The sequence below is a fragment of the Scomber scombrus genome, chromosome 8 (genome assembly GCF_963691925.1).
Source record: "Scomber scombrus chromosome 8, fScoSco1.1, whole genome shotgun sequence".
Lineage (NCBI taxonomy): Eukaryota > Metazoa > Chordata > Actinopteri > Scombriformes > Scombridae > Scomber > Scomber scombrus.
The window spans coordinates 22642781-22656058 of record NC_084977.1 but is presented as its reverse complement, the minus strand read 5'-3'; the positions used below and the strand labels follow the sequence as shown (position 1 = coordinate 22656058).

General features: G+C 34.5%; 2 protein-coding genes across 4 annotated transcripts in view; one reads left to right on the top strand and one right to left on the bottom strand.

Moving 5' to 3' along the window:
* Positions 1 to 2646: 2646 nt before the first annotated feature.
* Positions 2647 to 6063, top strand: LOC133985235 (receptor-type tyrosine-protein phosphatase C-like). The gene is made up of 6 exons (XM_062424832.1): positions 2647 to 2809; positions 2900 to 3067; positions 3715 to 3861; positions 5443 to 5654; positions 5760 to 5823; positions 5948 to 6063. The coding sequence occupies exons 1-6, from the start codon at positions 2647 to 2649 to the stop codon at positions 6061 to 6063; spliced, it is 870 nt and encodes a 289-aa protein (XP_062280816.1).
* A 2841-nt stretch (positions 6064 to 8904) lies between these two features.
* The window catches only part of nek7 (NIMA-related kinase 7), a 65792-nt gene continuing 61418 nt past the window's right edge, over positions 8905 to 13278 (bottom strand). For all 3 annotated transcript variants that reach the window (XM_062423875.1, XM_062423877.1, XM_062423878.1), the window contains one exon: positions 8905 to 12706. In XM_062423875.1, coding sequence (XP_062279859.1) covers positions 12596 to 12706 — 111 coding nt within the window. In that variant the 3' untranslated portion in view covers positions 8905 to 12595. The remainder of the gene's footprint in view (positions 12707 to 13278) is intronic.

The window sequence follows — 13278 nt, the reverse complement described above, 5'->3', positions numbered from 1 at the left end:
ACGATGGAACATAAAACCCAACTGACAATATTACTGCATATAAGATACAATCAAGTGAAAATACATACATGTACTTCAGTGGTGGTAATAGGAGAATTATTCAGTGAAAGATCAGAAGGTATTTCACCATGTGTATACAATCTATAAATCTGCTCTTCTGTCTCTGAAGCCATGAGCGTAACAGAAACTCCCTCTTTCCATTGAACACAGACTCATCACTGGCTTTGATTAACTGATATAAGTCTCTTTCAGCTTACCACAGAACGTCTTCACACAGTAAACCTTAAACTTAGGCGTAACAAACTTGAAGCTGTGGAACCTACTAACTATTGACCTCAGAGTCATCCCCTATGTGATATAAGACAGAAAATAAAAAACCCTCATGACCATAATGATAAAAACAATTAATAATTAATAATTTTTTTATAGCGTATAATCTCAGAATTGTATTAGATAATCACAATTAATTGCATTTTTGATCACATGTTTAAAATGCTAGTATTTTTCATTTCACAACATGTTAATAACAAATGTATCTTGATCGGGAATCAAATCAATGCAAATAATGTTACTTCAGTTTGTCACCATGAGAAGCAAACTGCTCTATAAAAGTGATGTCGGAGAGTCATTGTGATATTGTGTCTGTGTTGATTTTTGGCATTCTTTGTATACAGATGTTGTTTCAACTCTCTCACCTGCATGAACTACCATACATTTAAACTTGTCTCCAGTAGTCAGCTCACCTTTCACCTCCTCAACTCCACACACCACAGCAACTCCTGACGTGCCTTCAGACACGCTAACAACCCACAAACATTCACTCATTGTGTCAATACTTTTCTCAAACGCCTCAACTCAGACATCATTCAACTACTGCATCTCGTAATCTGGCTGGTATTCAACCTCAGTTTTGCCACATTAGCATTGCATATGTCATGATAACTTCTATATCATGATATTTTCCTGATATAGAAGTTAGGCTTCATGTCAGTTAAGGCTGTTGCAAAATAGAACATTTCTGCCAGAATGTGACCTCCATGCTCTCTGTTCTTATATGGGATTGTTATAAGATGTGTTGTGCATAGACTCGCATTGTCAATAAAAACATACTCTGTAATCTAAAGGTAAATGGTTTCCCTTTAAAGTGTTTTAAATGACTGGAGTTGTTTAATGATTTGTTAATGGGGTTTTTTTGTATTTTTTATTCTTTTCTAATTTCATTTGAATGTGTGCTCCATCCCCACCAGGCCCTCCACCATGTGAGTATCAGTTTAAAAGATAATCTAATGTTTTTTAATGTTTCTCTCTTACTTTACAATGAATATGTTGAAAGTAGAGTAAACAAAATGATTCTCAGCATACATATGAACATTTTCAACATCTACATGAACAAAATTAAAACAAATGGCAGGTGGATCATCTAACTAACAGGTTTTACTGTGTATTGTTTCTGCAGGTTCATACACTGTTACACCTTTCAAGACTGGCTTCCAGATCAACTTTCAAAACTCTCCCCTTGGCAACTACAACATCCATGTTAAAGAAAAAGGCCAAAATGAGACTGGAAACAATTTTTTTCAGGACGCCAATCAAAGCTCACTGTATAACATCAGCAACCTGAAGCCCTGTACCGACTACGAGCATGATGTGGCATTTAGTAATGCTGGCATAGAAACACCCTGTGTGCCCCTCAATAATGAAAATACAAAGATGACAAACCCAATGAATGAGTAAAAATAATTCATATGTTTTTATATATATATATAATATATCATATTTTATTTTTCTTCTGACTTAGAAATGAGTGAAAATGTGAGAAACATTTGTGCATCACTTCTTTATTTCAGATGATGAAGACATTAAACCTGTCAGCTGCGACCCTGGATATCTTTGTTTCAACACTGACTGGAACATCGTCTCTGAGCAAATAACAGCAAATAATATTAAAGCCCAAGTGATGCCATGCCCAAGTGATAATAAAGCCTTCTGTATCACACCTGGTTTCAATGACATTTGCACAGATTTGACGACAACGTTCAAACAGTGTGGGAAGTCTTCCTTTGATTTAAGCAAACACATCAGAGCTGGTATGTAAAACATAGTCTACCTGTATTGTTAAATGCATGCTATGTAGACCTTCTTTCATTAAGTTTTATATATGTGCTTTCTTTCTCTATTACAGCTGAATTTTTAAGTTCAAGTGAAATAAAGCTGACTCCTCCCAATGGACTTCCTGCAAACATAGAAGCAAATTTAAAAGAGATTTACCCAAACTGCAACAGTCTCACCATTGATTACATCTGTTCTGGTAAGTGATGAGACCGTTAGCAGAGAGACTTTATTTTACTACAGTATTTTAAACCAGTTTACATGGAAAAAAAGATAATTAAAATCTACATTTGCAGATGTTGTACTCATAATACTGTTTTGTACTCATGTTGTAGTAAAGGAGATTAAGATGTAGAGTGAAGTAATTTATGCAGGGGTAGAAAACCAAATTTTCCTATGAACTGTTTGGACATAAATTGAGTTTTTGCTTTGTGCGCTCTGTGGATCAGTTTGGAAAATAATATTATTTTTTGCTTTTAATGTCTAAATCTAAACTTTTTATATTTGATTTTAACTTCTGAGGTAAAATATTAGTTGATGTTGAAATGTTGTGATCCTTCTGTCTCCTCAGATTCTGGCAATAACTTCAAGAATTTGTCTAAGCTGGAGCCTTTCACAGACTACACCTGTATTGGTCAGATCAAGGAAAACAATGTCATCATAAAAAACACGACTGCTATCCATGTCAGGGTTGACTGTGGTATGTTGTTACAATGATAGCTTGTAATCTGAGATACTAATGATCAGATTAATCGGCTCAGTGTTAAAGATGTGTGATGTGTTTCAACAGAACTTAAAATTGAAAATAAAGAGCCAACATCAACCAATACCTCCATTGAGTTGAGCTGGACAACAACCAGTCTGAACTGTGAAAAGGTCCTTCCTGAACTTGAGAAGCTTTCATACGACTGCAGATGTCATCCTGACAATTGGAAACATGATCAGAAATCTGGACAACGTAAGAAAATTAAAAAATATATATTTTACATTTTAGACCAGTATACATCTTGTAGTTTTGTATTTTTACTTCCACTCACATGACACGTGAGACATACAATATAGACATTTGAAACTTCCAGTGGCCTCTGGTATATCATTTTTCTTCTGTAATCACATTTTAGCACGTTTAGGGACAGTAGATATAAATAAACTGAAAAGAAAAAAACAAGTCACATTTTGGTGTAAAATATTAATTAAATTTCCATTAAATGTGAAACAGAAATAACACTGAAATTACTTTAATTATGAACTTATTTACCATTTTTCCATAGAAGAACATGCTGAGAAATTGTGATTACAGCTAAAATTATTGTACTGAATGTTAATGATTAGCTGGTTATTTATTTAACATCGTTTTTTAAAAGTGTGATATAAGTCAATTTTCTGTTGGCCATGTCGTACATAGCGAATACAAAAATGTTACACTAAAGGATCTACAGTCACAGTGACACATTAATGATTTTGATATCTATGTTCTTGTCAGTTAATGAGTAACTTCACAAATGTTTCTTAACTTTAGGTTCAGTCTTTTCACATCTCTTTATATGTTCCTGTTGTTATTAAATCAAATACCAAAAACAGCTAATGAAAACTAAACTGTTACAGTCACAGTTAACAAACAGCCACGAGGAGGAACATGTGAAGTTTCTGGACTGACACCATTCATCGACTATACCTGTTCAGTCCAACCCACCTACAACGACCAGCTTGTGTCCCAACCAACTGTAGTTACAAAGAAAACTGGTGTTGGAGGTGAGTAAACAGCAAACTGTCTTTGGAAAATATCAATTAACACTTATGAAGTTGTATATAGTTCAAAAGGAGTTAAAAGGCGATTTATCATATAATGTACATAGTTGAATATTATGTCAAGATAACCATGAGCCAGTAAAAGTAACAGGTTTAATAACAGCACTGAAACTGTGAATATTTGGGGAGAAAACTGGTGTCACATAGAAAACACATATTTTACTACATCTCCATCAAAATATGCTTAATATGGTTTCTAAATTTATCATGGCAATTTTGGGCATTGACTCAACACACGATTTACTGTAATGAATGGTTAAGTTATTATTTAAGAACATTGTAATAATAATAATTATAAAGGCAATTAATCCTACTCTATCATTACAATAATGATAATTAGGAATTTTGTATTTTTTTCTCTAATTTTATTAAATGGTGATAAATACTGATAGTTAGACAACATTTCATTCCCTGATAACAATATCAATACTACTGATAATACCAACATATAATAGACTGTATATTATATAAGCAAATGCCAATGCCATCCCAACTATTACTATTAACTTCATAATGTAAGTCTGATCATAACTGAAATAAGAGACAGTTTTTTCTCAGTGGCTCAGTGGGCAGAAATCTACAAGCTTTAGTTAGCCCTGAGCTTTTAATAAATGAAGTACAGCTACTGTGGAGTACAAACTCTGGTTCAGGGTCTAAGGATAGAGGACTACTGTTTATTATTACTACTATTGTAGTGTTTATTATTACTACTATTGTAGTAATAATAAACATTCACATTTTAAATTATAATCGAATAATAATAATAAAACAATCAAAGTAAAATATAAAAATCATATAATAATAATATTTTCCTTGCAGTCTTAAATAGATAATATTTCATTGATTCAATACATTTAATGAAGTAATAACTGAATTTTAAAATCGACACAAAAACTATGTTGATTATGTGTCGCTGTCAGTGCACAGGTACTTCTGGATATAATGTGTTAAAACGATGTGATCTAAGTACTGTTACATCTTACAGTTGTACAACAGGCCCCAACATATATTGATAAAGGATGAGGGTTATAATTCACTCTATATCACAGTCTCAACAGAAGCTATCTTCATGTGTTTATATCTCTGTCTTCGAAAAAGTAGTTTCTCAATTTTTAAACTTCTGCCCTCTGACAGCCTCATGTTAAGATTCACCTTCTTCACGTTTGACATTCAGTCAGTCGAACAAATGACAACCTGTGACTTTGACAGTCCAACAACCCCACTGAGTATCAGACACTCTGATTAACCAGACTCCTCACACAGCTCCAGTCAACACATAACAGCTGTGTGGGATAAATGAAATAAGAAAAAGTTAAATCTTTAAAGTAATTTTAAAATTAAAATTCAGTTATTTATCATTTAAAGAAAGAATAAGGAAATACTGATGCTCATGACAATCAATACAGTAACAATAATGACTTTAATCAGTGTTAAAACAGCTGGTATTTTAAACTCAACAATCACTTTAACTGTGAATAAGCATAAAGGGTTGCATCTGAAGGATTTTTTTTCACTCTCTTACAGTACCAGACGATGTTGGCACGTTGAAGCCAAGTTTCCCAGAGCATAACGTGATCAAAGTAACCTGTCATGCTGTGAAACATTTCTTTGGGCCTAAAACCATACACATTGCAAATCTTACTTATGGTGGGGTCATTCAGAGATCACAAAACAATAGCAAAAAATGTGAATTTGAATTCAAAGATCTAAGCTACTCTACGGATTATGTAGTGGAGGTTTGTATGATTCTACTTTTTGATTTAACAATGTTATTCAGTTTATTCCTCATACTTATATGAGTCACATAGTTCCTAAGTTAAAGGGTTGTTCTGTCTTTTCAGGTTGTCGCTTTCAACGGACACTTTTCCAGCAAAAAAGTCAGGAGTCAAACAGTTAACACTCTCTGTATGTGTGGTCCTTATTAATTTTAGGAGTTGCTCAGATTAAATATTTCATTCAGACATACCATACATGTAAATTTTCACATTGACATTAATGCTATTTCTTTGTCATAACCATCAATTTGCAGACAATGACAAAGCTGTTATCATTCGTCTTTCGATATTCTTCATCATATGTGTGGTGATGGTTCCTGTGTTCTACAAGATCAAGATCTATATGAAGAAACACAGAAATTCCCAGTAAGGATATTTATTGATCTTATCTCCTGCATCAGTTTGATGTTATGTTGCATTAGTTCCCTTTAACAGTTATGAAGAAGTTTAATTTTCTGTATAGAGGTTATTGTTGTTGCAACGTAAATCAATTCCTTTATCGCATTGATGATGATGAGTTGTCCCCATTATTTATGCTGCAAGATGGATATGCACGATATAGAGCAGGGTACAGCATTCTATGTAATTCTCTGTAGCCAAACTTCACTACTTTGTTTCTCCACAGGGATGTGAATGAAGCTGTGATGCTTGAGTCAACAGCAAGTGATGATGGTAATGAGAGTTTTTTAGTTTTGGTATTTTTTGGTTCGATTTAATTATTTTATTTTATTTTTTTTGTGTTCTTGCTTTGTCCATATCTTTCAGTCCCTCTGTTTTTCCGACTGTCTGCTCATCAGTCTAAACTTTGTGTTTGTGCTTCTTGCCCCTTTGTTTTCATCAACTGTGCTGTGTTACTTGAAAATAGTTTTTTTTTGTATTGGTTTGCACTTTTTTAAATAAATATTTTGCATTTACTTCTGACTAATGTTTGAAAAAAACATTATAAATTATTATTATTATATTTGCCTTCACAAAAAAAAAAATCACAATATTTGTGACCTGTTATTAAAGAGTTACTGTAAGTCATGAGTGGAAACAAATGGGTGTTGGGCTGAGTGCTGAAGACAGATATTGAGAAAGTGACAATTACATTGCATAATAATCTTAAGCAATAATCTTATGCAAAAATAATTTCTTGAGTATATATCTTTGATGACATATGTATTAAAATAAAAGTAAAGCCGAATTTAAAAAAAAGAAAAGCATAAAATCATTGATGTTTTTTTTTAACAGTTAGGTTATTAGATCACTTGTTAATGGTAGAAAGATCATTAGTAAGGTATTTTGTATTGTTTTTAGTATTATAGTAGCTTTTTATATAATGTAGTTTTGAAGTCACTCAGACAAAACTTGTTTGCATAGTAAGTCTGAAGTGCGCTGCAGTTTAATGAGTACCCACTAAGTTTCGATATTTCTTGTTTTTTAATTATTTTATTTTCTGTTGTAGTTTATACTAATATTTCCCAACTGCATCATGAAGAAACTCGTTGTTGAACGCAGGCCTGACGGAGCTGCCAATCAAATCATCATTTACTCTTACTGAGTTGTTCAGTATGTTCAATAGTTAAAATGTATGTTCAATACCTTTTAAAATGTGAACAATGGCACTTAGAATTGATAATGGCTTGCTTACTGTAACTCTTTTTCTTGGTCCTCACTTTGCAAAGTACAGATATTTTTTTGTTGGTTTAATGTGCATTTCACAACAACTGTAAAGGTCCTTTTCTCACTGACATTTTAATTCCATCAGATTTAATCAATTTAAGGATTAAACAAGCTAAGAAAAATCACAATATTAGTTCCTGACCATAGTTAAAAGGCATCTTTGACCATTGAGATCTTGTTACAGCTTTATCGACGCTGAATCTATTGGCGTTACAAAACATTGTAAAATCACACTTTTAAATCTAGCTATATAGCATGACTTTTACATTATTTCAACATTTGTAGTTTTGCACCACCTCAAGAAAAGTAAAGAAACTGTATGTAGATTTCACCTCCAGTCAATGAATATTACAGGTGGACGTGTATGTTGTGGTATTTGTTGTGTCTTATTTTTTTAAACAGTTGTCAATTTGAGATGTGTGAGATGTAAGATTTTATATCTGTATGACCCTTATAAAGCACGATCATTAAAATTGATGAAAATGGAAACATGGGATCGCACTAGCCTCTGCTGGATACTAAAGGTGTGTTGTTTTATTTGAAAAGCGTGTTTTATTGGTTTATACTTTGTATCCACCTTTTTCTCTGCACATTAAAAAAAAAGAAAAAATAGTTCCTAACAAATGTTTTTGTTATTTACTTCTGAGTAATGTTTGCGAAAACCTGTATTAGGATTTTATATTTGCCTTCACAAAAAATATAATCACACTATTTGTGACTTAGAGCTACTGTAAGTCATGAGTGGAAACAAATGGGTTTTGGCCTGAGTGCCACAGACAGATATTGAGAAAGTGACAATTACATTGCATAATAATCTTAAGCAATAATCTCCAAAAATAACTTCTTGAGTATATATCTTTGATGACATATGTATTAAAATAAAAGTAAAGCAGAATTTAAAAAAACTAAAAAACAAAGCTACAAATGATGGGTTTTTCTTAAGCTGTTTTAGCACCAAACAAGCGAGTCCAAGTTTGAATTATTTGGAGAAATACTGACTTGTTCAGTTTACTATTCTAACAACAATAAATATGTAAGTTTTCCCCTCAATGACACCAAGATCTTTCTCAGTTGTCCTCCACCTGTAGTTCAGAAATCATGCTGTTTCCCCCCAAAACTGGAGAACAGTTTCTTTGTACTTGCTGTCGCAGTCATTTGTTTAATGATGCATTCAGGTAATCCTCACCGACTGAAGTTATATGAAGATACTTACCATTAAACTGTGACAATTAACCAGGTTTTCATTAAATGTCAAAGTGAAACATTTCATTTTTTGCTGAAATTCGGGGACTGTGAAACCCGTTTAACACTGACATTTAAATCTTTGTCAGAGTGAAGAGGCACAAACACAGCCTGGCTTTACAAGGTGCGTTCCTTCTTACAAAAGACGCAATTAGCCTGAAGCTGAAGGTCTGAAATGTTGTTGTGGTGTCTTTGTATTGATTGGGCTGGTTAGTGGTACCTCGCATATATGTTACCACATATTTTTTATTACTGTATTTCTTGATAAAGCATGTACAATAAAAACATGTTGTGACTCAGATTTGTTTAATATTTGGGCGGGATATGCAAAATACCCATTAAAACCAGGTAAGAGCTCCAAGCACATGTCAAAAAGAAATTTGAAAGCTTTATTGCATTTAGTTAGCATACAAGGCATTGGTGATTTTACATGAAATGTTCAGAACAACCAAACTACAGATACAATAAATACCAATTGCCTATAGTGCCTACTAATTTCATTTTTAGGAAAACCCCCTGGACTCTTCAATAACAACTTCAGAGAGCCTTTGGAAAAGTAAACTGAATGAGATAAAATAATTAGACACATTACAGCAGTGGTTCTCAGAGTGGGTTCTGGAGACCCACAGGGATGTTTGAGGGATTTTCAGGGGGTCCCCAGCAACAAGGGGAATCATTTATTTCACTATAATTCAATCCATAATAACACAAAGACAGAGCGTATGACTATTATGGTCATCGGTTTCATACACTTTCTGTAATAAAGTATCTAAAAGAAAATACTTCTCAGACGGGGGATCCTGGGACAAAGTCTCACCAAATGGAGGTCCGTGGTCTAATTTGTGTCAGTTTAGAGGTCCAGGGTGTGAAAAAGTTTGAGAACCACTGCTGTAGAGCTCTGTGTTGTGTTGCATGAGGACAAAGAAAAATCCCAATAAAGGAATAGCCATACTGTGTTTCTTAGCAGTCTTTATGATAAACAACCCCCTGGTGAGGAATTAAAGAAAGACCTGGATCACCTTTTCTGTACATAAACAGAAAATTGCAAAGCTCAGCGTACAAATCTATATTCAGGAAATGAAATCTGACTTTGTACTGCATACTACATGGTCATGGCAAGACCAGACATCCCATTCAACTACAATGTCCTCTGACATCTTCTGATTACAAAAGAAAGCAACTATTTTTAATGTCTGTTACATCTTTGCTGGGAGGTTAGAACTGATGATGGTGATTTGACTTTGTGAAAGCATCAATGTAAACTTATCTTTAAACTCTGTACAAAAGTATCAGTTGTTTCAGTTGTATATGCTTAAAAGAACATTTGAAAGTTCAGAGGTTATTTGCCCCTAATCATTGGAGATTCTATTTTTGGAATTTTGCTGTTAAATGCTACTAAATTCTTGAAGGAGTCCTGTTGCGCATTAAAACTAAAATACCTTTTTTTAAAAGTGCTTAATAGCAATAGCTCCCTTGCAATTACAACAAAATATTGAAAGTTTTGGTGCAATACAAATGCTCTTGTTTAGACAGTGTAAAGGTAGAAGGTAAACAGCACTGTGGGTGAACAGGATAAATAATTAAGATAATCACCGTAATGAAAAAAAAAAGTTTGACTGTGATTGGAGAGAAAAGCGATGTGAAAGAACAAAATGTAGGACAAGAAGTACAATTGCAAACAAAAATTGCAAACACTGTATTTGCAAGTCTCAGACAAATTACTACAAACACACTATCAAAATATTCTGTTAACCATAACAAAATAACTTACATTTTCTTTCACCTATAAGCTTTGAATTTGTATATAACAAATATTAAAGAGTATTAAATGTTAAAAAAAACAAAACATGAAAAACATGGGCATACATGTACAATAATTCCAATGAACGGTTAACAGGCTATTTGATAATGTTAAAAGAGGATTCATAAGACACTGAAATAAAGCGTTATCAATCATTGTTTACTTACTATACCTTCCATGCGGTATCATTGTCATTATGTAAACCAGTGGTAGTCAGTGCTGGTCATTTGCGACACACTGGTGTAAACCTATTCACTGTAAAAAATATATATATTACCAAAGAGTCTAAAACCCCACAGTATTAAAACTATAGGAACTTCTTTGCTATGTACAGTAAAACAAAATGAGTCCCATTAGAGCTTGTTTTTTGTTTGTTTTTTTCACAAGTCATTGATATACTTTACATAAAAGATACCTTAACATATATATAAACTGCTCTGCTCTCTTTTTGTGTGACTTTTCTCTTTGGTATCTCAACTGAGGACAGAAGTTATGTAGGCACGCTGTGATTTTCACATGACGTGGACGGCAACACAAGGCAAGGATCTGCTATCTCTTCAACATATTTGTTACTTAACAAGACACATACACTGCACACCAACAGCAACATTAACAAACACAATTTCCTCAGTACAGACTAACTTTCTGGTGGGTCAAATGCATTCACCGGACTAGTGGTTCCCAACCTGGGGTTCGGGACCCCCTACATGAGATGATGGGACAGGATAGGAGTCTGCTTTATTACTTATGGATTACTGCATTTGACCTCCTTAAGCCTCTAAAAGTTGTTCAAATAAAAAAGATGTCCTCTTTATAGAGCTGCAAGTCCAATCCATTAGTCGATTGACAGAAGATTAATCAGCAACTATTGTATAGTTGAATAATTGCTTAAGTCATTTTTTAAGCAACAATGAAAAAAATAAGCTGGTTTCAGTTTCTCAGATGTGATGATTATTTGCTTTTCTTTGTTGAACATGATGATAAACTGAATATCCTTGGGATTTGGACTGTTAGACAAAACTAGACTGATCCGAAGATGTAACCTTGCACTGTGGGGAACTTTATTAGATCATTTTCACTATTTTCTGACATTTAGGTACACTTTGCTATATTGTAAGGGGTCACAAGCCAAAAAGGTTGGGAACCACTACACTGGACCATGATGGAAAACTAAGTGTTTTGATTTTTCTCATGTCTTCATTGTGATTTACAGTACCTAATAATCTCACACGCTAATAGAAATATATATTGTTCAAGTTGAACCATGGACAAAATATCTTGGTATCAGTGACTAAGGTGAATAGCAGATTTTGTTATATAGTTTCTACCACTCCTTCTAGGCTGGCAAAAAAAAGGCGTTCTGAAATTTTCAAAGACAATACATAGGTGTCAAAATGACTTACATTCAAAGTGTTGTGGAGACGTGCCCGTGTTCTCCCCTCAGCACGTCTGAAATCTACCCTCTAAATGATCCTTCCTTTCCTAATACATTCATTAGACATGATCACCCTGCCAGCCTTCCAGTACCAGGGTAAAAAGTGCAACACAACAACACTTCAACTATCAATAACACTCTTACGCCTCTCAGTTTTCTGCCACTGAGTAAAAATCTCTATACTCAAATTTTTTGAATTACTTCAAAGTTCCCATTATCTTTTCCGCACTATTTGCTGAAAGCCTACAACACCATTTTGAAGAATATTTGCAGTTATTAACAGTTTTGAGAATTGGAAGTAACGTAACCTCTTTCTTTTTTTTGCTATCTTTTTTTTTTTTTCTTCACAGATTTCCAGTACATCTGCTTTAAATAGCATCTGCTGGTAGCAACTGCTGATGAACGGTTTTGGTTCATTACATGAAAATACAGAGGACTTGTGTTTCAAAGCTATAGACACTGATTTTCAGTGCTGTACCATTACTGAAGTCTAGGGGAAAGGGGGGGGGGGATCCATCTGACAAAAAAAGTGTAATCTCTTTAATCTTTCTCCTGGGGCAGAAAAGATTTTGGCTGTCAGTCATGTTATAGACTGTACCACCACCTTGGAAATCTGTTACATGTACAGTACTACTTATCACAAGGAGCTCTGGAGTAAGTTATTTTATAAAAGCTGATAGATGTGTATGAGTCCAGCATGAAAAGCAAGGGAGGAGGTGGGGAGGTGTTCTGCAAGATATAGTGTGTGTAACTCTGGGCTTAGCTGCCCTGTGTCATGTTCTGCATGTGTTTGGCAATGTCATACACGTAGGTGATGTCCGGCCTCTTCTCCGGGTCAGGGTTGATGCACATATCTACCAATTTCCTTAGCTGGTGAGGGATTAGAGAGTGGGGTGGGGGGTGGGGTTGGGTTGTTGGAAAAGAGAGAAATAATACAATCAATGACACTGTAGTGAGAGTGTACTGTATATCTGAAATGAGCAGTTCCAGAGAAATAAACCAAACACAGAGACCTGCTCATCTTTTAATGCCCTCTAAATAAGGCTCTTTCCATTATAGCAATAACAAGGCAACAGGTAACCGAGCTGAGACAAAGATGCAAGACTGGGTTAGCGCACTAATCGCTTTTTGGTCTGCTGAATCCACTTTTACCCAAGCCCACACATGCACACTCACCCACAAGCGAACTGGCGTGCACACAAATGCACACACACACAAACACTGCTGCCACTCTATTGCTATCCGGAGACAGCACTTACACTTGAAGCCGAGGGAAGCGGCTGATTGGAGCAGATAGATAGACAGGCTCGCAGGCGGAACAGCCACCGCCATCATTAAAAAAAAAAGAAAAAAAGGAGAGAATAAAAGATGGAGAGGAAAGAAAAAAAAAACCAACATCTACGCAAGGTCGCTATGGTAACCGTCTGCCGACTTCCTGGCCG